Genomic DNA, 23,122 nt, shown 5'->3' with positions numbered 1-23,122 from the left:
TAGTGACATTTCTCTGAATTTAAATGTCTGCATTTTGTGCACATGTTCTTGGCAAACACAAAAGTGTCATGGGAACCATGACTGTTTTATAAAGAGATCTACTCTGGGATACCACAACTGAACAGAGATGAAGGGAACTACACGGTTACAGGAACACCCAGCTGATGATTCACAACATCCAAATAATGCTCCTGATTCATCCTTTCTGAAAACAGCCCAATTCAGCCTGGCACTACATGACCCTTCTTTCATGTGAAAATTACCGAAGGTGTTTTGTTTTTATCGCACAACTCCAAATATAAATCGATTCTTACCATGAAAAAAAATTCTAAATATGTCAAGTTTTTACTCTTTCTTTCCAAATGTAAAATGTCAGAGGATACAAGTAACAATGAGTTACCCAAATTAAGCACAAAAGGAATGAAAAAAAAATTCATTAAATCTCCCAAGCAGTTTCATTCAATCTGAGCAACATCAGTTGCTTCTGAAACGGAACTGGAAATGTATTTTCAGTCAATCTTCTGCTTTCACAGACAAGTTTTGTTGCACAGCTTATACTCCAAAGACAGGTGCTGGGAAAAAAGCCAGTGAGTGACTACCACAACCAAAAACCAGGCAGTGCTCACCTCTCAAATCAAACAATAGGCAAGAAAACACATTTATCCAAACTTGGAGGTGAAAATGAAACATTAAGCTTACAATAATTCATGAAGACCCAATCTACACTGGTAGCATCTTGTGTAAACTCTAGTTCTATCGGGTTTTTCACAAAAAATTGCAGAACTATACACAAATGGGAGAAGTTTGCTGCAAATGACACCAGTTGACAGCTACTGACATGCTGAAGTATCCAAAGCACACAAGGTCAGGAGAGGTTTTGATGAACACAACTAAGTGAAGACCATAAATAATCCAGATTACGTCTTACAGGTCTCTGATAAAAGAGAGTTAAATGAACTATTTCTAAATTAATTTAATTTTCAAAAAATTCCAGAAAGTACCATTGCTTTTACAGCATTTCTGTGAGAGAAATTTGCAGGTGGAATTACATTTAAACACGTTCCAGTTGTACTCCCAAGGTGTCTACTGTCTATTTTTGTGATATTCCTAGAAGGGATTCCATACAAACCCCAAGTCTGACGTCTCAGTTGGAAAATAGCACAAAGCCTTTCCTGGAGGTCCAGAAAGGGGTTGTTTACACTTCCCATATCTAAGTACTGCAGCAAACCACGTGTGTGCATCACGTTACACAAGAATGAACATTATTCCAAACCCATCAGCTTCCAAATATTTCTTTATTGTTTTCACAATTCAAAAAAAGGATGATTCAAGGAGCCCTTGTCTTCGTGTTTGCCTTCAGTTCTCCTTTCAAAGTACAAAACCCCAAACATCTTCCTGAACACGTACTTAGCCAGCTTTCCCCTCTCTAGCTGCTCCTTGTTTTTCCTGCAGTAGCTCTTCTTCCTTCTTCTTGTAAAGCTTTAGAAGATACTCATCAGGCTCAATTCCTGCCTCCTGTAGCTCTGACATGGCTTTCTCCAGCCGGTGCAAGGTACGGGCACTCTGCACCTTCCGAGCAGTGATGTACAACGTGAATTCCTTGAAGCCCATCAGTTTACAGGTATCCACCTCACAGATGTTTTTAACCTCTTTGGTTTTGTCCACCTGGGGGAAGAAAACTAAACCTGACATTTTTTCCAGGTCTTCAATATTTACTTGGAAGTCAGTCAGCTGGTGGCTGAAGCCTATGGGATCGTTTGGCACCACAAAAGCCCCCAGTACCAAGGGCTCTGCTGACGTTCTGCTCCGTCTGGCCAGGATCACCTTGTAGAGGTGGGATGGTACAGCTACATCATCCTTTCCAATTACCTGGCAAAAGGAAAGGGGTGTTACAAATACGGATCACAGAATCATAGAACTGTTTAGTTTGGAAAAGACCTTTAAAATTATCAAGCCAAATCATTAACTCAGCACCACCAAGTCCACCACTAAACCATGTCCCTAAGCAGCACATTTACACCTTCCCTCTCTCTGGAGCCTCTCTCCTTTTTTATAATAACTTATAGTGGAGTTGATTTGAAATGCATATTAAAACCTACATGATTTGGAAGTGTCAGATCAGGAACTTCTATTTTACTTTCTATCAGTTATTTTTTTCTATCTCTATTACCCATACACAGGCACATAAAGTACATTCAGTGACTCAGTATCTTCTTGGAAGAGAAGTATCCAAAGAAAATGCATTGATTTCTTCTATACATCCACGATGATTTAACTTAAGAACTCGTACATTTTGGGTTTTCTCCTGTGTCTCTCAGACCACAATCTAGGAATTTAAGTGAAGCCCCAAGAGTGGAGGACTGGGACTCTGACTTAACATAAAATCCACTAAAAGCTCACACACATACACACACAGTATATCCCCCACCCTGTTCAGGGATAAGTCCAAGGGAATACACCTATTGCTGACAAATATATTCTTTCTAGGAGTCAAAAAGAGATGCTCGTGCACACACTCTATTAGGCTTTTTTTTTTTAGTTCACTATTGCTGAACTGAATCTGTCACATTAACAGAGTATAACAGGCTCACACATGGAAAACCTGAGTTTTGCATAACCCTTCTATAAGCACCCTGCTTGAATTTTTATTTTTATTCTAATGGCAACAGAAGAAAAAGATGAAGATGTCTCACAAAAACTACAAAGTCATTTTATTTTATACATAAAATCCAGCAATTTGGTACTGTTTCCAGTATTTGCAATACCTGCAAAACCTGAGACTGCTTGTTTTGATTTTTTTTGACAGCTTTTGTTAGACACAGTTAAAATACGATTTCAGGGAAAGTAGGTATTTATTATACTGCCACAACTGATCACATTAATTGAAAGTATTTTACAAACTAATCCAGTGTTATCGGTTCAGACATGCCTTGTCCATTCATATATTCAGTACAACTCAATCACATAACAAACACTTCCTACAGACGCTTCATTCTGAGAGTTTTAAACACTTCTGTAAAAGAAAATGTGTTTTTAAAACTAAACTTTGCCTGTGCCTACTGATCCAAGGGTCACATTAGTTTGTTTCAGTAGTTAACTAATTTCAGTTATGAATTCTTTCAGTGTTTGAAGTGTGTCTTCTACCTCTATTGCCAGTTTTTTAGGTGACTGGTCTTAAAGTCTTCCTGGTCAGACCAAAACTAGAGAAAGTACCTTCAGGAGAAATGGAAACCTCTGATAAAGTTTTTTAATGTTTTGTGCAATAACGTAGTAGAAACATTACTGCTGCTTCTAGAAAATATGTGCACTTATATTTGTTTACTGTGTTCCAAAATACTTTCCTCCCCTTCCATAAACTAGGCTATTTAATGGCTTTGCTGCAGTATAAACTTTTCTGATCTTTTTGCCTTTTGGTTTTGGGTTTTTTTCCAAGAATGATCTTGCTTATGCCACCAACCTTCTCCCAAATAACACTGTCTAGACATCAGTCATTGAAACTGGTTATGTCAACTCTGCCTTCCCTTCCAACGATGACAGGTGTCTTGATGGGGAAATTAGAGCTCCTGAGTGTCAAAGCACTTTGCATTTAGAATTCCATGTGGGTGAAACAAGAGTCACAGCTCCACAGCATAAATAATCAAAAATGACTGATGCACAGGTAATTCTAAAGCATGCTAGAACCGACACTGCAACATAACTGTTGTATCTGGTGAGTTAAAACTGAATTACAAAATGGTGTTGGGAGTTTAACCTACCTGAGATCAGTGGCACTAGAACTGGGGAGTACATGCAACACATTGGGTTGAGAGGGAGGGAACCAAGAAGCCTGAAAATCCCTGAGAGGGACAGGAGGGAGTTCATATTTCTGTGTTCACTCAGGTGCTCCAGTGATGACACTGCCAAAGGCAGAAGGAGGAAGCTCCTTTTCTCCCCCGGAGCAGGGTGCTTCCAGAGCCTGCACTGCATTCCCACCCCCTGCACACTCCTAGGGTGGGGAGGAAGCAGAGGAAGAGGCTGTGCACAGCTGCAGAGCTCCCTGAAAGGGCTGTAGCCTCCTGAGAGAAGGCAGCAGTGAGACTAAACCCCATTCCTCAGCTTCATCCGGGGGCAACAATCTCCTGACCTGCAGCATTCCTGAGCAGTATGGCCTTTTTCAGGCCTCTTCACATACTTTTTCCCACCATAAATACATACATATACATATAAATACAGGTCCTCCTTAGCTCAGCTCCCTCCCCCTCTCTACACCTCCCACACACACATCCACATCCCAGAATCCTCGGGCTGGTGGATAAAAGACCAGAGGAAGGGTGAGCACACAGATGGAGCTGCTACAAGAATCTCCAATTAGGGGGTACATGGCATATGTCAAACAAACAGGTGAATTTGTGTGCAGTGAGCAAGCAGAGGGAACTGGGGATTGAGTCTGAGGGCTGAGTGGGTGGATAGAAAGGCTGGGGAATGAATAGAGCTGCACACAGAACAGTGAGGTATGAGATGGAAATGCTGAATGCCTGAAGTGGGTGTTAAGGGAAAACAGACCCTGTGCTTATGTAATATTATGCAAATATATATATTCTATGCAAAATAATGTACATTTATTCATAGTATCTGCACTACAAAGGAGGGAAGGGAAGAAAGAAAATGAGGCCTAGTTCAAAATGAAGGAAGGGTTGGCCTTTTGAGAAATGTAGCTCTAAATTCAACTCCATCCAGGCAATGGCCAGACATATAATTTCTGTACCACTTTAGTTCCACGTAAGCTCTCTTCTGAGAATTTTAATAAAATTTAAGCAGTGTACAGTCCTCATACCAGTTCTCTGAACAGCAGTGAACTACTATTGCAGTTACTTCACTGACTGTTAATACGTTTAAGTGATTAAAATCAACTTGACCCTGTCAAACAGCCAGTCCACAGGTGTCCCTTCCTTACTCAAAACAGGCTGGAGGAGAACACCATCAAAGGACAGTTCCTGATTTCTCTGACAGAGTAAATACACATTACAAAGAATAAATATGGGAGGGTTTCTGCAGTTTAACACTTACGTGAACCATGCACAGGGTGCATCACCAATAATTTATGAAGTCAGTGTGACCCAACGATTTCTGTTAGAAAAGGAAATGCAGTTCTGGAGCACACCAAAATATTTCCATCATTACTCTCTGTAATATACCACAGTTTGCTTTTTTATGGGAGTAGACAGAGAAGCTGGAGATAAAAGTTCTCATAGAGTTGCCCCCCCCCCCGCCTTCCCCCTTCAGCTCAACTGCCAGGGAAAGAAGTGTGATTCTGCAAAAGTGAAGTTTGGAATAGAAGCAATAGTTAGCAAAAACAAACTCCACAATCCCATTTCCTATTGCCACCTAGAGGATTTTGCTCCCTAACTTCAGGAGCCTGAATCACTGTTTGGATCTGCACCATCCCATTTATCTCAGTGCCTGCCTAACAGAGGCAGAGAGCATATGCTCCTATTGTAACAGAATGGAAAATGGGTTAAGATTATCCATGCACAGATGTTGACTTTGATTTGTGCTTGTCTATCCACAGGCAGCAGATGATCTTTCAGCAATCAATGCCTGAAACAGCTCTCTGTCCCAGCTGGAGAAGAGCAGCAGTTTTTAATAGTATCTGTGATTCCAAAAGAAATTTTGTGGACTAATACAAGCAAGAAAATACAGCAGTGGCCTGTTGAAATCACTGCTGTCCCACGTGCTTTCACAGCATGTTGGTAACAGGTCACAAGACAAATTTTTCTGCAATCATTTGAAAATTTCTATTTTGCTATTGCTATAGAATTTTGCTTAATCTTTCAAATTTTCAACAGTCTCATAACACGAAGAAAGAAAAAGCACTCAAGCTGAAAGCCTTCTTTTTATAGCATTAAATATATTTCTTTCCCATCATCATTTGGGAAACCAGTGTGAAATTTCAGATACTTTGCTGTCTGTATCAGTTCAGTGTAAAAATCTGCATTGCCCTAACTTTTTGCAGCTGCTTGTTCCTTTTAATTTTGCTTTATTTCTTTGGTGATCTGGTGCTGGCTGAAGCCCTACAGCTGAAGTGGTGTCATGTAATAATGCAGCATTATAATAAAGTTATCTTCAGAACACTGTTTATTATTTTTCTATTGTTAATGACATTGTTATTGACATTTCAGAAGTGTGTATCAATTTTTTATTCTTCTCAATGCCCAATTAAACGTGGACAGCTGTCATGGGGACAGGCCATTAAAATGTGTGCAATTCCTGACATTTAGAGGTGTTTACATATTGCTAAAACAACAAACATGTTGGTTACGCAGTTATAATACAAACTTATGGAGCTCACAGGGACAAATAAGGGCAAAGTAACATGATTTCTTAAAACAGAGATATTTCAGTGAGCTTTGATAAATTTGGTCTCACACTCAAGTCACTGGATGGGGACTGGTCTTAAGTTTGGCTTTCCCCGCAATTTTGGTCAAATACTGTTCTTGGTTCCAGTTTATAAAATTAGAGGAAGGAAAAATTTGATAATATCTATAGAGCCCTTAAATAACACAATATATAATGAAGACATTTGCTAAAGGCATCTAGGGTAAGTTTAAGCATCCGGATTAACCAATGCCACCTTCATGGTCATAGTCAGATAAATACAGGGCAAAGCAGCCCCTAAAAAAGTCAGTTTGGAGTTTTTTGAGATAGAAAACTCCATTCTTACAGGAATGGGAGAAAAGGAATATATGAAGTATAATGGCAGAACAGTTGAAATCACATGAGAAGAAAACAGAGTGTTACTATTACTGGAAATTTTAAACACGCGCAAATGTTATCGTATTTTCATTTTACACTGGGCTGGTTACAGATTCTCAGAGAGGTAAGAAAATTATCTTCTTCTGAAAGGGTACAGATCGTTTTTAAAGGGACTCGTGAATCCCAAAGTGATACTTTGCCACCTAGTGACTAGAAACTGAAAATCAACTGTGCAGAGAATTAGCAGAAGGGACTAACGAGCCCTTCATCAGCCAGAGACAGCTCTGGATTGTCAATTATCCACAATTCTCTTAGAACCTGGTAAACAGAAATCACATTCAATCATGCCTTAAATGCCAGCACACACTGAAGAGTCCTTGCATCAGAGGGTACCATCATCAAACACTTTAAAAGGACAGCTCTAGAAATTCCCTTGACACTCCAGTAACCATTTTTTTCCGCTCTCTGTGAAGTCCTAACCCGAGTTCAGACAGAGCCACACTGCAAACACAACTGAGTGAAAACAAGCACACACAGTTCTCTGTGATACAGTACTTCCAACTGCATCTGGCAGCAACAAAATTAACACTTCTATCACATTTCTTGCTGGACAGAATTCAAGGACATCATTCCTGTCACTCAGAGTAAGACTGCAGCTTTCTCTGAATAACCATTCCTTTTGTTTTAGCTGTAACTTGAAGCATGATACTGATCAAGGCCCATCAGGTCTTCTACTGTAGAAATAACATTATTCCTGCTGATTTGATCCCGGGTTTGAAAACCCAGAGCTTTATTACAGTTTGATACCACACTCTGTGTAGAAACAGACTTTCTGGCAGTACAAACAATTCTCTTTGCTACCAGTATTACTTTATTTACTTGATCATTGTGACAACATTAACTGCCTTCACTCCAGTTCCTTCTGGATTTGTGTTAGGCAGCACCGATTCTTTTGATAGTGTTTTCCCCCAATATTTGAGGGAACTCTGTCAGATGGCATTGAGTAGAACTGAGGGGTGTGAAGGCAGACCTAGCAACACAGAAAACAGAAAACACTACAGATAAAATTCATAGTAACAATCTGCAGAGACAAGCACTCCAGAATGCAAATGTATGTACTTCAGAAAAATTTAATTTGTTATGGCTGGTGGTCTGATTGCTATTGCCAAATCATTTGGCAAACTAAAAAGGAAAGCAAAAAAAATTAATAAGCGATGGTAAAAAACCAAATTGTTCTTGAATATATAGTTACGGTATTAAAAGATAGACACCCCAACTCCCTTTTTATTTTTCTTTAATAAAGAGGGTGTTTGTACACATTATGTATAAAATAAACTGCATTTACATGATGACAGACTACTGCTTCCACAGAATCCATTTGGCTTACTTAACACTGAGTCCACCACAGTCCCTAACACCCCTCTCCCTGTAATAACATAACCTTTGGGATGGGTGCAGTGCTAAAAAAACCCAATCCCATTACTCTATCCTGCAACTTTGGTGTCTCTTCTCCTCCAATCTTAACCCAGCATCTATTACATTCATTTGTACCTCATTTAGGGCTGACAAGAGCCCTGGTTGTTTCCACCAGCTGATCTAAGATGAGCCCTTTGCACAAAGTTTATGGGACGTGTATAATGGACCTTAGATCCATTAGTTACCTGTGAAGCCTTGAGACCCTTCAGAGCAGCCAACAAACAAGTAATAGTTCCCAGGTTTATTTCCCCCTTTAGCAAGGAAGGATTCCTTCCCCTATAGTATCTTGGTAGGAGACAACCTTTACTAGTTCTGAAAGCTGACTGGGGAAAACCTAAAGTACCATCTTATATTTGCAATATAAGTGCAATTTGTTTCCCAGTTATTTGCCACAGATGTAGAGGACAAATAACTGCATCTTCTGGCCCAGTTATTGTGCATCTCTGGCCCAGCCTCATTATTCAGTTTGGAAAATTCAACAGCAAACAAGTTTCCAGCGTCAACTTTGTATATCAGTAAAAAGTACATTCAAATGTCTTCTTCAAACAACAAAGAAAATGTTATCTAAACTGCATTTGCCAACCACAGTTGATTCCTCTTAAATCAGTGTTTACTACTATGGCATTGGGAATAGGAAGGGTGGAGCACTGAGCATGATATAGCTGAATTACTGCAAAATTTGTATTTCAAACTCCAAATCTGCTGACAGAGGAAAATCACTAACGTGACAGTCACTGGAGAGCAGTAATGTATAAAACAAGACAATGTCATTTTGATTTGATCTGGACAAAGATGAAAAACCTGCATCTGCCTCTCCAATGACACAGAACAGGTTTTTCCTGTTGGCATTCTATTTTACACATATTCTCAAAATATGTTTTTCAGATACCAAGCACGGCCATCAATCTACTCTTTGCAATAAAAACCTCCACTGGAGATAGATGAAATGACAGAACATATCTGAGGATAAAGCAAGTTCAGCCAATATATAGAACAATGCTGGCATCTAAGGAGTTCAAGGTTAATTCCCTTTCTGGAATTAAAGACCAAATGGTACCAGAGTCCAAGCAGGAACTGGGAACAAAGCCATGACCAATGCTCTGTTTTTCCTCTATAGTGATCTAAAAATAACCTTTTTGGATGTCTGATGAGAAAAACACCAGCATGTAAAACCACAGATACAGATTTCACCGCTCCTTTAGCCAAAAACAAGGAAACTAAGGAAAGAGGATCTGAAACAGATCAGTGCAGACACATTCACTGTAGCACTAACTGGTTTTGTTTTTTTTTTTCTCACAGTTCTAGTCTGAGAGAATAAAAACATTAGAAAGGAGCTTTAACAGTCTCATTGCCAGATTAGAGGCTGTGAGTTGCAGCACCACTGTGTGCAGTACAGCACCTCTCCTTGAACAGCACACACAAAGAAAAGGGACATCTTCTCACATCAGCATCACAAGCCCAAACAATGAAGACTAAAACCCTTTCATTTTGAAGTCACTTGTGTGAACCTGGCAGAGTTCACTCTGAAAGACAGCTAAGAGATATCTTTCCTTCACAACCCTCAGTTTTCCTGGGTTAGGGGCAGAATCTCAGACCACCAAAATCAATGGTAAGGTCTGCTATTATATCCATGGTGCTTGAAAAGAACTTCTCTCCAGTGCTTTGACATGCTGTGTTCCCTCCTCTAAGTGCATTAGTCGATTAAAGGGAAAAAAAACCACCCAGAAACCAAAAAACCCAACACACCACTCTACTCTGAAGTCTCTCTCCCCAAAGTACAACTGCAATGGAAAGCATGTGAATTTAAGCCACAAAGACATTTCAAAATAAAAGAAAAAAAAAAAATTCTCAGCCTGTATTTAATTAGACTTAGGAACATAGCCAAAGAGGATCCAAATCAAACAAAACCACCACAAAATCAGTATTTTACTTTTCCCACCTGTACTTAAATGCAGCTTAAATCAAAATTAATTTACTTTATGAATCTCATTGTAGGAAACTGAGTACAAGGATTTATGAATGTGGCCAAATGGTGACATGTAAACATGAACACCACAATTCCGCTGTTTTCCACCTAACACTGAACTTCACTTTCTAGTTTATACTAAGACCAAAACTGATTAAACTGGTCTTTTAACCAGTGTTGTCATCAAGCCCAAAGATAATGAAGACATCTTGGCAACGGACAAAACCAGAACAGTATGATAATCAAAGCAGCATAGCTATTTTGTGCCACTATAATTTCATCACCATATCCTGGTATGAAGTTATTTTCAATAAAGACAGTAATACACACTACCTGCTCTCATTTTTACCCGTGGAATACTAAAATTTATATTTCAAAACCAGAATGGAGAGTGACAATCATTTTTCAGAAAATGTAATCTTTCTCTTCTAGTTAAACACTTTCTCTAGAGAAAAACAAGAAAAAGATGACCAAGATTAAAGTGAAGCCATTGACAGGTGCAGTTGATAGATGATTCAACTTCTTCCTGGAAATGATTTCCACTAATAAAATGTTCATGTCAGCTCAGGATTTTTAATTCTTTGCTATGTAAGACGAATATATACTTTTAAGGATGAAAAATAAATGCAATATCCCGACAGCTACAAGGAAGTAAGTTCCAGCAAGCTTTGTGCAAGCCTGGAGAACTCTGTACCATTCTGCATGACAGTGAGCCAATGCTCAGCTGAAAACTGTTGAAAGGGAACATCTCCCTCCTGCTCCCAGCTATGTGCTTTTGGACATATCTCATGCTGTCACCAGGAAGCACTGGACTACTCTGTGTGCTGCCTCCATCTTCCCAGCATAAAACAAGCCCAGTAAAGCCAGTATGGGTGGTTTCCTACTGTACTGGGTAATTAAGCATTTTGTGGCAGGATCTAAAAGTCGTCAGCATTGGCAGAAAAGAGAAAGGCAGAGAAAGGCCTGGAAAGTATAATGGGAAATGGTGAAGTGAGAACTCTCCATTTGGGTGTCATGGAATGACTGCCACTCTAATGCTGGCCTTGTCACCAATTTATCATGTGACACTGATCATATCCCTTAACCATGGCTTATTTATCCCCTTGAAAACGAGCACAGTTGTTACCTTCCTCACAAAGATGTGGTGAGAGGTGAAATTTGGAACTGCCACTGAACATGAAAAAGATAAATTATTATTACTGCATTTTCATATGCATAACATGACTGTCTGGTAAAAAAATAACAACAAATCCAAACCCAAAGCTGGGATTTTGTCACAGTCAAGGTTTGACATGTGTGGGTGGAGACATAAGGGACAGTTTTTCAAGAAGTAAAAAGGTAAAAGCAAACAGGAAAAATCACATTTTATCATGACTGAGTTCCAAGTTCAATCAAATGGAAATCAGTTCTGTATTTATAATGGAACAATACTGCCTAAATCTTACCACTAAACAAGCCACTGTTGAAAGCTGAACATCTCTCTCTTTTTTTGTGTCTCTCATATCCCTTTGAAACAGAGGCTTGTTACAGCAAGCTCATCCATTGCTCCTCAGAGAACAAGTTGGACAGCTGAATCACTCACAAGCTGGAGCTGCAGTTGATCCCAGTACTTATTTTCAAGGAAAAGTGTTTTTTCAAGAGGTGCAAAATACAGCATTTATTATTTGCATTATGACAGCTTCCATCTAGCAACTGAAAACAGCAATAACATCTCATTGCAGTGGGGGCAGAAGGTAACACTCCCTTGAATAACTTACTACACTTAGACCCTACAGATGTCTAAACACAAGCCTACAAAGAGGAAGTCAGAGTATAAATAATAAGTTCACCTCTCAACTTGATATCCTTTCCTATCTGTCTACCAGTGATGGCTTTCTAGAGACTGTGCATAATCAATCCTAAATCTTCAGAGTATTTTAAGCAGGTAACAAAAATAAGGGACTAAAAGGGTGGTATCAGTATCATGGATCAGTGATTAGACTGCATTCACCCAAAATCTACTGAACTTGAACGATGTTCTTCCAATTAACTCTGGCATGCAGAGAATCTCAGTTGCAAGGCCTCATCCAGTGCTGCCTATGGGATATCACCAACCAAGTGCTTGTGAAATTAAAGGAGCACAGGCATTCCAATACCCTGTATAGCTTTTAGAAACCCATACTACCTTTGTACTACACTGTTTCTAAAGTACATCAAGAAATAAACAATTAAATAAATGCCTGAACATCAGCAAACCCCACTCTCTGCTTAGATACTGCCATGAATTATACAAGTCAGAAAACAGTTTTACTGCAGACTGTGACTAGACACGAAATAGATCTCTCTGTAAATAAACCAAATTATTTTAAAATTATACTTTTTCATGTATAGGCAAGATGTAACATCTCTGCTGATCTTGTCCAAACTCATATTGGACATTTTGCATGCACTAAGATGTCCAACTTTGTTTTATCAAGCTACCATATCAATTTTAAATAAATAAATCATTACCATTGCACTATCAACCGAGCAACATATATACATACCTGATAAGTAACGCTCTTCTTTCCATCATCATTTGTTTGGGGCAAGGTCAGAGGTCCAGAAACTACCCAAACATCCTCAAATCTCTCAGTCAATTCCCGACAATACATTTCCATTCTGGAACATATTTGTCAGATAAGGAAAAGTCAGCTGGGAAAACCTGACATGATAATCTTTGAGACATATTGTGAAGGGAAGGATGAACTACTGAAAGTCAGGGAGCATTTTTCGTGTGACTGACTTCCAAGCCAAAGAAGGTAAAAAAGCAGGCCCAACTTCTGGTTCCCACTTATGCCAGGTTCACTTATTCACAGACATGTTACTGCACACATCTGAAAATGGCTTCTGCAGCCTTACCACCTGTCTGAACAGCTGAGTTCTCTCCCACACCTGACACTAGAAATATACTGTTGATGGTCACTTGGGATTAGGAAAATAAAATTGTTTTAAACAGCAGGTTGTGGTGTTCTTACTTTGAGAGGTTTTACCCTATTATTAGATTTGTATGTTTTTCCCTAAGGAATCAATGCCCTGCAGGACACAGCTCTTTCCATAGCAAGTACTGGGAAAAGTTTCTATGTGCCACTCCCACTAAGTCTAGTTTTTTACTACATATAAAACTGTTCAAAAATGAAGTAATACCTCCAGAAATATATCATTATTTTTACTTTTTAAACTAATTCATTCAGTTTACAGCATATAACATTTCTCGAATAAGGATTTTTCTGGATCGTGCTGATTTTACATAAAACAAAATATTATCAAGGCCAGGTTGGATGGGTGGAAGGTGTCCCTGCCCATGGCAGGGTGATTTGAACTACATCATCCTTAAGGTCCCTTCCAATCCAAACCATTCTGGGATTCTATGATTGTAGCCTGCCTTTGATCTAATACCCCAACTGTTACAGAAATCACCTACAGTGAGCACCCACTGGTCCTCTACAAAGTTAAGAGCTGCACTTCACACAAATGGACAAACAGACCAGAATATCAGACAGATAAACCCAGCTAATCTGGCTGCCTCTGAAAGGGGGAGGTTTCATCCCCTTCTCTGTCTCATCCCTGTTCCTCATACCTCTCCCTTGGGCCATTTTAGCACTCTTTGTCTATCAACAACCCTGAACAAATCCTATATTTCCTTTTTTTATGCTGGGTTAGTGAGTTAAATCAGCTCACAGAAATCAAATTAGCAAGAATGAGCCCCACAAATGAGGATGAGCGGGAACGAGCCCTTTCTTCATGTGATACAGCAAAGAATTAACAAGCTAACTTTTTTTCCTGCTGTCACCAGTTTTGCTTCCAAGCAGCTCAGCTCCTCAGGCTGTCTCACAGCACAGCAATACAAACACCAACTGGCAAAAGGAAAGAATGGGAATAAATGCAGCTAGGGAGGAAACTGCTTTTGGTGGCAGCAGGGACAGAGGTCAGATTACGGTGACCATGAAATTACACTCACAACAAGACAGAAAATGACAGTCAAACATCAAGAAAGAAAGAAGCATGCATGTTGGTTGGAAGAAAATGAGGAATTCTAAGGTGCAGTTAGACCACAACACTGAGCCAATCTAACAGCTTACTATCAAACAGCTTGCTGGAAGACACACTCCTGTCTCCCCTTTCCTACTGTTCCCCTTGTCTGTCCCAGCTGACCAGTCCTAATCCATCTTCCATGTTGGTTCTTGCACTCATCTCATCAGTTGATCCAATCCTCTAATCTGGAAAGATTAGATAACCAAGCAGAACAAAATTACAATCAGTTTAACTGGGCTGGCAAATGGAACTGACTCACCACAGTTGGCCAGAGCTGGAACTGGGAAAGCATCAAAAGCACCAGGCCGGAGGGCAAACACCCCTTTAGAAAACAACAGACACTTAAACTGACTAAGCTGCACTGTCTACCTGCACCTCAGAAGAAAATTCAAGAAGTAAGCAATTAAAACAAGAGAAGAGAGTACTGGAGCCAAGAAAGGACACAACACATGTGAAATGACTGACAAAAAAAGTGGCATCACTGCCTTGTTCATGTATTTAAACTCTGGAAAGAGGGTGCCGGGGTTGGGAAAAAGTGGTAATAGCTGCTTAAATTGCAAGGCTGATGGTGTGAGGGGAAATTTTCAAACAGTCTCCAGAATTTCCTGACAGGGCAAAGATCCTGCTTAAGGGAAATAAAGATGGTTTCCCACCTTGACTTGGTACAAATGCCCAGCTTTGGTATAAGGAAAATTTATGCTGAAATACCTGAGTTATTAAAATAAGAAAAACCCAAACTCTTAAAGGTATGTAATTTTATTTGTCTATAATATAACCTTACTGAATGCCTCATATGATTTTATATGCAGGCTTGTAAAACAGGCAAGTACTGTGTAGTTGAATGATGATGCAGTTTTGATGGATCTTTAGTGAAACACTCTACATAATATTTCTGACCTTCCCTTGATTGAACCTTGAGAAATTCATCGTTTTCCCCTCCTGTTTCTGGGCCTTCACATTCTGTAAGTCCTATGCAAGAAGCACTTGACAAATGCTACTTTTATTATGTTTTCCTCCATTCAACGGAAAGAAAGAACAAAAATACCTTACAGGAAGAAAGTTTAAATTTATCAGGCATGCCCTGCACCTCCAGTCAGTGCTCACAAGTGACAGAGAACCTGCCTGGGTGCTACTTGGAAGCCAGTACCTAAAGAAACATTTAAGACCTGAAGTGGTGGTAACTCAGTGGGGAGCGCTCAGTTCTCCGACTCGAAGTGAACCAACGTCCACACACAGAGATCTGAATACTCTCACACTGGAAGCAGTTTTTTGAGGAAGATCTAAACCCTTTCCTTGCTTCTACTGAATATTCCTTAAGGACAGAGATATTAAGCCTGGCACTTTCACCCACATCAGCCAGAAGAAGTCATTTTATATATTCTAAACAAATGTCTTCTACAATTTGATTGAATAAAAAAACTAAATAGTCATTATACTGTTCTTGCACTGGGAGGACTGAGCTGCCTTTCATTCCAGAGGAAGTTCCTATGATCTCTACAGACAGGCCATAAAGTGCTCTAGAATACTTGGATGTGAAGGAGCTTTATAAATAAAGCATTTTTGATTTATGCCACTGCCTGGTATTTTTCACTTGGTTTACTTACAAGTAATTTCTCACCTGTTCCAAAACCCAGCATTGTTTTCATAATTCTGAGGCACGATGTTAGACAGGTAAAATGTTTCAGCCATAGCTCTCTGCACAGAGAAAGAAAATAATACAATTTCATTGAAACATTTATGAGATGAAAACACACTGTAGTAGTTTTTGGATCAGAATCCCATTTCTAGTTTAGTTTTTAACATTTATTAACAAAAAAGGTCAGATAAAACCTAAATCAGAACACCTACGAAATTATTTTGGATTAAGAGGTGCACAACTAAGGTGAAACCTTGCAAAATTATCTACTTTTTTTTCTTGGCAGAAACAGCATGAGAACTTCCAATTCTAGAGGCAGAGGAATTACGATGTCACCCAGTGTCAGTTTTGTAATGTCTTTGAAAGCAACCAGCAATTCTTCTTTTTGAATGGGAAGGATGCTTTCACTCATGTTTTTCATTTCTTTGACTGCCTAATGGCTAAATTCTTCTTTCCCTTACCAGAAAAGGTTTTCTTTATTAAAAATACTCAACCATATTTTACAAATACATAACATGAAGGCAATGAAATTATTTTTGAGACTATAATGGTCAAATATCTACATATCTGCTTAATTTTATCTTTAGAGTGTCATAAACCTCTAAACAGAAGCCCACATACTTCCAGATGTGAAGGATCTGGTGCTTAAAAAATTAGGCATATGCAGGGAGACACAGAGAAAAAAATCCCAGGATCTTAACCCAGATTTTTCATAGGTCTTGTACTTGCCAATATTTTTCACATACTACTACTTCTAAGTAGGGTAATGAGGAAACACTACCTGCACCAAACTAAACTGTGAAATTAAATTTTTAAAATCCTGTATTTGAAAGATTGTATCATCACACTCCATTTCAAGCCATGTCCAGGATCTCTCTGCACAGGGAGATCACCAGCGAAAATTCCTCAGATAACACAAATAAATAACAACAAAGAAACTTCCAGTAGAAACAAAATGATTGGTTCTTTCATTCACCACATGCCACTGTGCTGTCACTCTGCCCCACTGAATTCTATCCTGCCTGGCAGAAATACAAATTCCAACCGCTTCTTAATTAACAAATTGCTGCATTAGGCACATTTCACACAAGGATCCAATAAATTCAAGGCTGCTTTTTAAGTCAGCCAGGGCATTAGGGCATGCCTCTCTTACAGCTCAAATAAATGGCAGGTGAAGACATTTTATAGACTGGAAAAACTACGGCAAATGAAGGGTCTAATTTACCTCATACACGTTGCAAGAAAGGAAAAAGCCTTTTAAATCATCCAGGCAATCCCCTTGCCAATACAGAACAGTACTTAACAGCGTCTTTGCTTTGCCCAATTCAGCCTTAAACATCTCAGCAGCTGTTGGCCAGAATGAAGTCATTGTACCCATTTCCCTCTAACCGAGCTTCAAAAACACTTTGGAGGTTTGTTTGGTGAAGGTTATAATCTTCATTTCACAGGTAGACAGTGTGACATACAAGGGGTTGAGAAGACTTGCTTAACACCACACTATACAACAAATCATCTCTGCCAGACAAGCTAATTTGGGTGTGACTTAATGAAGAGAGGTATGCCATCAGAGGATGCACCTGATTTAGATGCCTGAAGCAGACTGTGAGAACATCCTACAGAGCTCAAGTCAGGAACAGACCTCGCAACTTCAAATCCAGGTCTGTGCATCACTAATGAGATCATGTTCCACCTCAAAAAGAAAAAAAAAACCTGCAAAAGGAACGTTATGCATTACTTTAAAGGGTCTTCTGACCCTTTCCAATGGATAAAGACAAATTAAAAAGAAGAAGAAGAAAGATCCTACTGTTGAAAATTTGTTATCTCCCGCTGGTGCCATGTGTCCTCGTGACCACCCACTCCCCAGGTAGTCTTCATTGGCAGCACTAAACATCAGAGGGATGTTGGGATCTGGTCTGAATTTACAGTGCCTTCGGTCTGCATCGCCTGAGGAATAACACACTAAATGGTTATCATTAAACCAACATAACCACAAGGCAAAAAGATCTAATTCTGTCATATCTTGCTGGAAGACCCACACTTAAGTATTCAACACATTAATCTAAACTGGATATTTTTCTCCTCAACCATAAAAAATACAACGCAAGGAGCAACTTTCAGTAGTGATCAATGCTAGTTTCTAAAATTACTTTTTTTTCTACAGCTGACTGTACACACACACACAAACTGTATCCACTCTGGCCTTTTTGTCACATCAATATTATCTCTGGGCACGTGTGCACCCTGTGCTTGTGCTCTGCACCGAGAACAAAGTGTGGGACACACTCCACTTGGCAGCTCTCAGAAGAACACAAGAATATGAAAGGACCGCAAGGAAGAAGGGAAGGGGTGGAAAATGAGCAGGCATATAGATAAGGTATGTCTTGGAAACCAGTGCCTGTAAGCAATTTCCTTTCTTTGCTGACCACCTGTGTGTATGTCCAGGGAGGAAAGGTCAGAACAGAGAGGTGATCAGAGCATCTTTTTGCAGTGCAGGCAGAGGGAAAGAGCTTCGCTTTTCTTTTATGGTAAAGCATGTTACATGACGCTTCAACAGAGGATTGATGCTCAGGAAGCAACACTGACAAGTCTATCAGCGTGCAAAACAACAGAATTCTTATTTTCAGCATTTAAAACAAAGTGTAACTTATCAATTAAACTTGAAAGATTTATTCGTTTATTCTCTATTCACCGCTTTTACAAAAATTTCCAATTTCTTCTGTAATCACTTCTGTACAGCCCATTTACATGTAATGCTGATTTCTTCCTACCGTGTTTTTTAAACATTTAAGTTCTTACTTATCAATAAAATATACCTTTTTTTACATCATGTCCTTTCAACCTTCCCCCTTCAACACACTTCCACCTCAAATCTCAATTAGAGTAGCTACAGGCATAAATCACAGCTGAATGCCTCAAGATACCTAATTTCAACCTGCAGGTTAGTTGTATCTGGTCATTTGGAAAACACTTTAACAATTCAGCTGTTAAGGCCCACTTGAAAGTAAGCCTGGAATTACTGTTTTCTTCTCAGAAAGAAGTGGAATCAATAATGCTACTTAGGGGCCGGTTATAATATTTTCAAGATCATGCTTTTAATTTTGAAAGGTAATTTGAAGACAGTGATTAAGATATATTTAGAGGGCTATTGCTTTCATAAAACATTTTACAATTACACAGTTACCTCCATTACTAATAATCTGCCTTATAAAAACTGAACTAATGCTATAAACTTAATTTACAATGACTGTATACCACTCATATTTCATTCACCAACTGACAGCAAAAAAATCACTGAGCCTCTGTCTTGCATAAAGAACAGGGGAGAGAGTATTAGATAATGCACATCAGGAAATAAAACAGAACTGCACCAGAGTAAATAATGGCTGCAGTGAGTAGGTAATGCCCTCTCTAGCTCTGAACAATTACAACTGTTGATGCCCTTTGCTCCATTTTTATCTCACGCATGGACATTCTCTTCCCATCCTGAGCAAACCTCCAAGATCTGTAGATGAAAGAGGCTGGCCACGAAAGGCTTTGACTCCACAGATGGGGCAGCACCTAAACTGACATAAACTGGACCTCAGAACTAACTACACCAGCTAAGGAAGCAAGAGCCATTTTTATGCACTTGAGCAACTTTGGAGGTCTGAATCGGGTATGGAAAGTTTAATTTTCATTGCTTCATGTTCTCTCCATTCATGTTTGAAAAGAGGTAAGTTAAGCTTCCCTCCTGCAAAATTTTAGGGTGTTCACACTGACACATCTGTACTGATCTTCCAGACCGTTTTACAAGACAAATTTCTCACAGAAGGTAACTCTAGTTCTTCTTCATTCCTTCCTTTCATACTCAGCCCTTGGACCAAGTGTATCTTCACTGCAGATGTCGTATATTCAATACCAGACTAGTGCCAAGCAGGGGAATAATACTGAAGAACCTGCAGTGACAGATTTCTTAAATCACTGGTAACATCAGCCTTAATAATTCATGACATGAAGCTGACACCCACCCAAAGGCCTGCTGCCCCCAGTGGGATTGTGAATGGGCAGAAGAATCCATACCCAGAGATCACTATAGGATTTTTCTCCCTGCGCGCTCCAGGGTCCACCTTCTGTGAACAGCAAAGCCCAGCAAATTCGGGGCATCGTAAGTGCAAGTAAATAAATACCAACATACCCAGTGTCTTCTGTTTTGAAATATGTTCAATCACCCATCTAGGCACCCGTTTTGCCTGGTCATAAGACAGCGCATGATTTGTGTAACATCTGGTTTCTGTTCCAGCCTCAGGGAATCCATATCTTTCCAGCAGAGCCTCTTCTACTGGTTCTATGGAGAAAAATAAACAGTCATCCAAAGATGAAACGTGATCAGAAACGCCATCAGAAACAAGACAGTAAGAAAACCATCTCAGTGGGCGTGAACATACTGTATAGGGAATTACTTGAGGTTAATGACACAGTTAAGACCTAAAAAAATATTAAGAGAGCTACCCCACTGAAACTCTCATCTAACGAAATAGTTGTGGTTTCCATTGTGTCTTAACATCACGATCTCAGCTCTAGGACTAACTCAACTGCTGTAATGCCTACACACATATGCATATATCTAGCAATCAGTCTGGGCTGGCCCTCAGAATAAAAGCTATCAGATATTTAGAGACAGAACAGGCAGTGAGGACTTACGGGCACACATAGTTTACCCTTTGGAGTTGGAAATCACACTCTGCCTCACAAACTGAGATGTGTGAGTTGGGTAAAAGCAAGTCCTGCCCTCACTGTGAACATTTACACTCTGCTCAATGAATGAAAGCTTCACTTTGAGACACTTTTTTTTTTTTTTTGCAAGCAACAATTTTCTCTCATGGAGGAATATTTACATTGATCTTACTGCCTTCCTCATCATCTAGCCATTTGTCCAAAAGCAATTCAGGTTTTTAGAGCCATCGTTCCTCTGTTTTCCAACGTTCTGGTAGGGTTTTAAAGTCTTCAGGTGTATAAAAAACCATTTGCTCCCTCAGGTGCCCCCCAACACTCCCTCCCCTCACCTGTATCCCCCAAAACCCCAGACTTGATGCACAGACTTGATGGACTGGCCTTGACTCATCCCAGGCAGCTGTAGCTGAAGTTTAGTTATGGCCTGAATTGTGTGTTTAAAACTAAATATATGTGTGTATATATATATATATATATATATATATATATATACACTTATATACATGCATGCATGTACTATGGAGATGTTGTCAGATCACACAGGACAAATGCTCTGCGCTCCCCCACTGCAACAGGGGACACTTGTAGCCATCCTGGCAGCCGAACGGACCCACTTTTCTTTTGTGCCACCAACACTTTGGCGTGAGCAGCCGCACGGGGAAGCTCTTTTAATGACAAGTTACAGCCCAGCATCCCCAAATACCCTCCTCGCCCCACAGCCCGGCGCACGTACTGGGGGAACCCCAACACCCCCTCACCCCCGATCTCCCGGTCCGCTTTGGGCACTCCTGGACGGAAGACAGGAGGGAAAAGGCTCTTCTTCTGAGGGGAGGGAGAAGACACTTGTGAGGGTAGGGAGAGGGTTTAAGGGCAGGAGCGGCTGCGGGGAGCGGAACCGCGCTGAGGCGCCGCCGCCTCTCCCGCCTGGCGGAACCACGGTGCCGCCTCGCCCGGCCTCCCCGCGACCCGAAGCGCTTACCCTCTGCCGGGGCCCGCCCGGGGCCCGGCTCCGGCTGGCTCTGGCTGCGGAGGAGCCGCCAGGCAGCCCAGCAGGACGCGGCGGCCCCGGCCGCGGCCCCGCAGACGAAGCCGCCGAGGAAGCGGCGGTGGCGGGGCAAGGCCGCCATGGCGGCGGCGGCGGCGGCGGCGGGAAGGGGCGGGCGCCGCGCTGTCCCCTCAGCGCCCCCTGCCGGCGCCGCCAGGGCGGCACCGCCTCAGCGCGGGAACGCGGCGTGAGGGGAATGAGCCAAATAAAAGACATTGGACCGAGAGCTGTGAAAAAAGTAAGGAATGAGTCCCCGCACGGAGATTACAAGGAGTGCCCGCGGAGGGGTGGCTGAACTAACCCCTATCCAGCGCGGCCACCCTGTGCTCCAACCCCGAAGGGCCATAGAATCGTTTGGGTCAGAAAGGACCTGTAAATCTCATTTAGTCTTTAGCTAGAGAAAAAAAAGCTCGTCTCTCATATGAGGAGAGACTGTGGGAGCGGGGCCTGCTTAGTCTAGAAAAGACTGAGAGGCATACCATGAATGCATATATCAAATATCTCAAAGGCAGGTGTCCAGAGGATGGTGCCGGACTCTTCAGTGCTGCCCAGCAACAGAATGAGGAGCAATGGCCATAAACTAAAGAAGTTTCACCTCAACATGAAGAATTTCTTTATGTTGACATTGTCAGAACACTGGAACACGCTGCCCAGGGAGGTTGTGGAGTCTCCTCTCCAATGTCATTCCAAAACCACCTCAACACATTCCTGTATCACCTGCTCCAGGTGACCCTGCCTTGGCAGGGGGGTTGGACTGGATGATCTCCTAAGGTCCCTTCCAACCCTAACAATTCTGTCATGCTGTGATAGTCCAACTTCCCTGCAATGAGCTGAGTCAACTTCAACCAGACCAGGTTGCTCAGAGCGCAGTCCAACCTGATCTTGAATGTTTCCAGGGATGGAGCATCCAGCACCTCTCTGGGCAACTTATGCCAGTGCCTCACTGCCTTCACTGTAAAACATTTATGCTTTATGTCTAACCTAAATCAACCCTCTTAGTTTAAAGCCATCCCCTCTTGTCCTATTGCAATAGGCAGTGCTAAAAAGTTTGTCTTCATCTTTCTTACAAGCCCCCTTTAAGTAATGGAAAGCCACAATAAGAACCTCCCAGAGCCTTCTCTTCTCCAGGCTGAACAAACAGCTGAGGATGGTGGTATGGGGTTGGGATAAGTCAATATTGGATGATGTTACGTCAGGCTTCTTTTTGGGAAAACCATAAGCCTTATTATTACTATTTTTCCCTCCCGGATGCCTGTTAGTGTTCGTATTGGTCTTATGCCTCTTCACTGTAAACACTTCCAACCCAACATCCAGCCAGAGACATTTTTTTCGGAAAAAAAAAAGACACTACTTTAGCAACTGAAAACGTCAGAACATTAGGACTGCCATCATTTTGCTGCTGGCAGCTTGCCTGGAGAGGTCTGGCCATGCTTGTGTGTAGCTGAGGGCATCTTCTTACCTCATGTGAGGATTACAGAGTGTGTTGCTACAGTGTGTTGCTCTG

The 23,122-nt window shown here is 40.8% G+C and overlaps 1 protein-coding gene across 1 annotated transcript; it reads right to left on the bottom strand.

Moving 5' to 3' along the window:
• Positions 1-337: 337 nt before the first annotated feature.
• EXOG (exo/endonuclease G) lies at positions 338-21,786 on the bottom strand. Its single transcript, XM_032679427.1, has 6 exons — positions 21,553-21,786; positions 20,038-20,187; positions 17,668-17,807; positions 15,846-15,922; positions 12,700-12,814; positions 338-1,869 (listed from the first exon to the last, which is right to left on the bottom strand). Exons 1-6 carry the CDS (start codon positions 21,698-21,700, stop codon positions 1,408-1,410), a joined length of 1,092 nt encoding a protein of 363 aa, XP_032535318.1. The 5' UTR covers positions 21,701-21,786; the 3' UTR covers positions 338-1,407.
• Between the last annotated feature and the right edge of the window lie 1,336 nt (positions 21,787-23,122).

The sequence above is a fragment of the Chiroxiphia lanceolata genome, chromosome 1 (genome assembly GCF_009829145.1).
Source record: "Chiroxiphia lanceolata isolate bChiLan1 chromosome 1, bChiLan1.pri, whole genome shotgun sequence".
Taxonomy (NCBI): Eukaryota; Metazoa; Chordata; class Aves; order Passeriformes; family Pipridae; genus Chiroxiphia; species Chiroxiphia lanceolata.
Note: the sequence above shows the minus strand (reverse complement) of the source record. Positions and strands in the feature narration are given on the sequence as shown.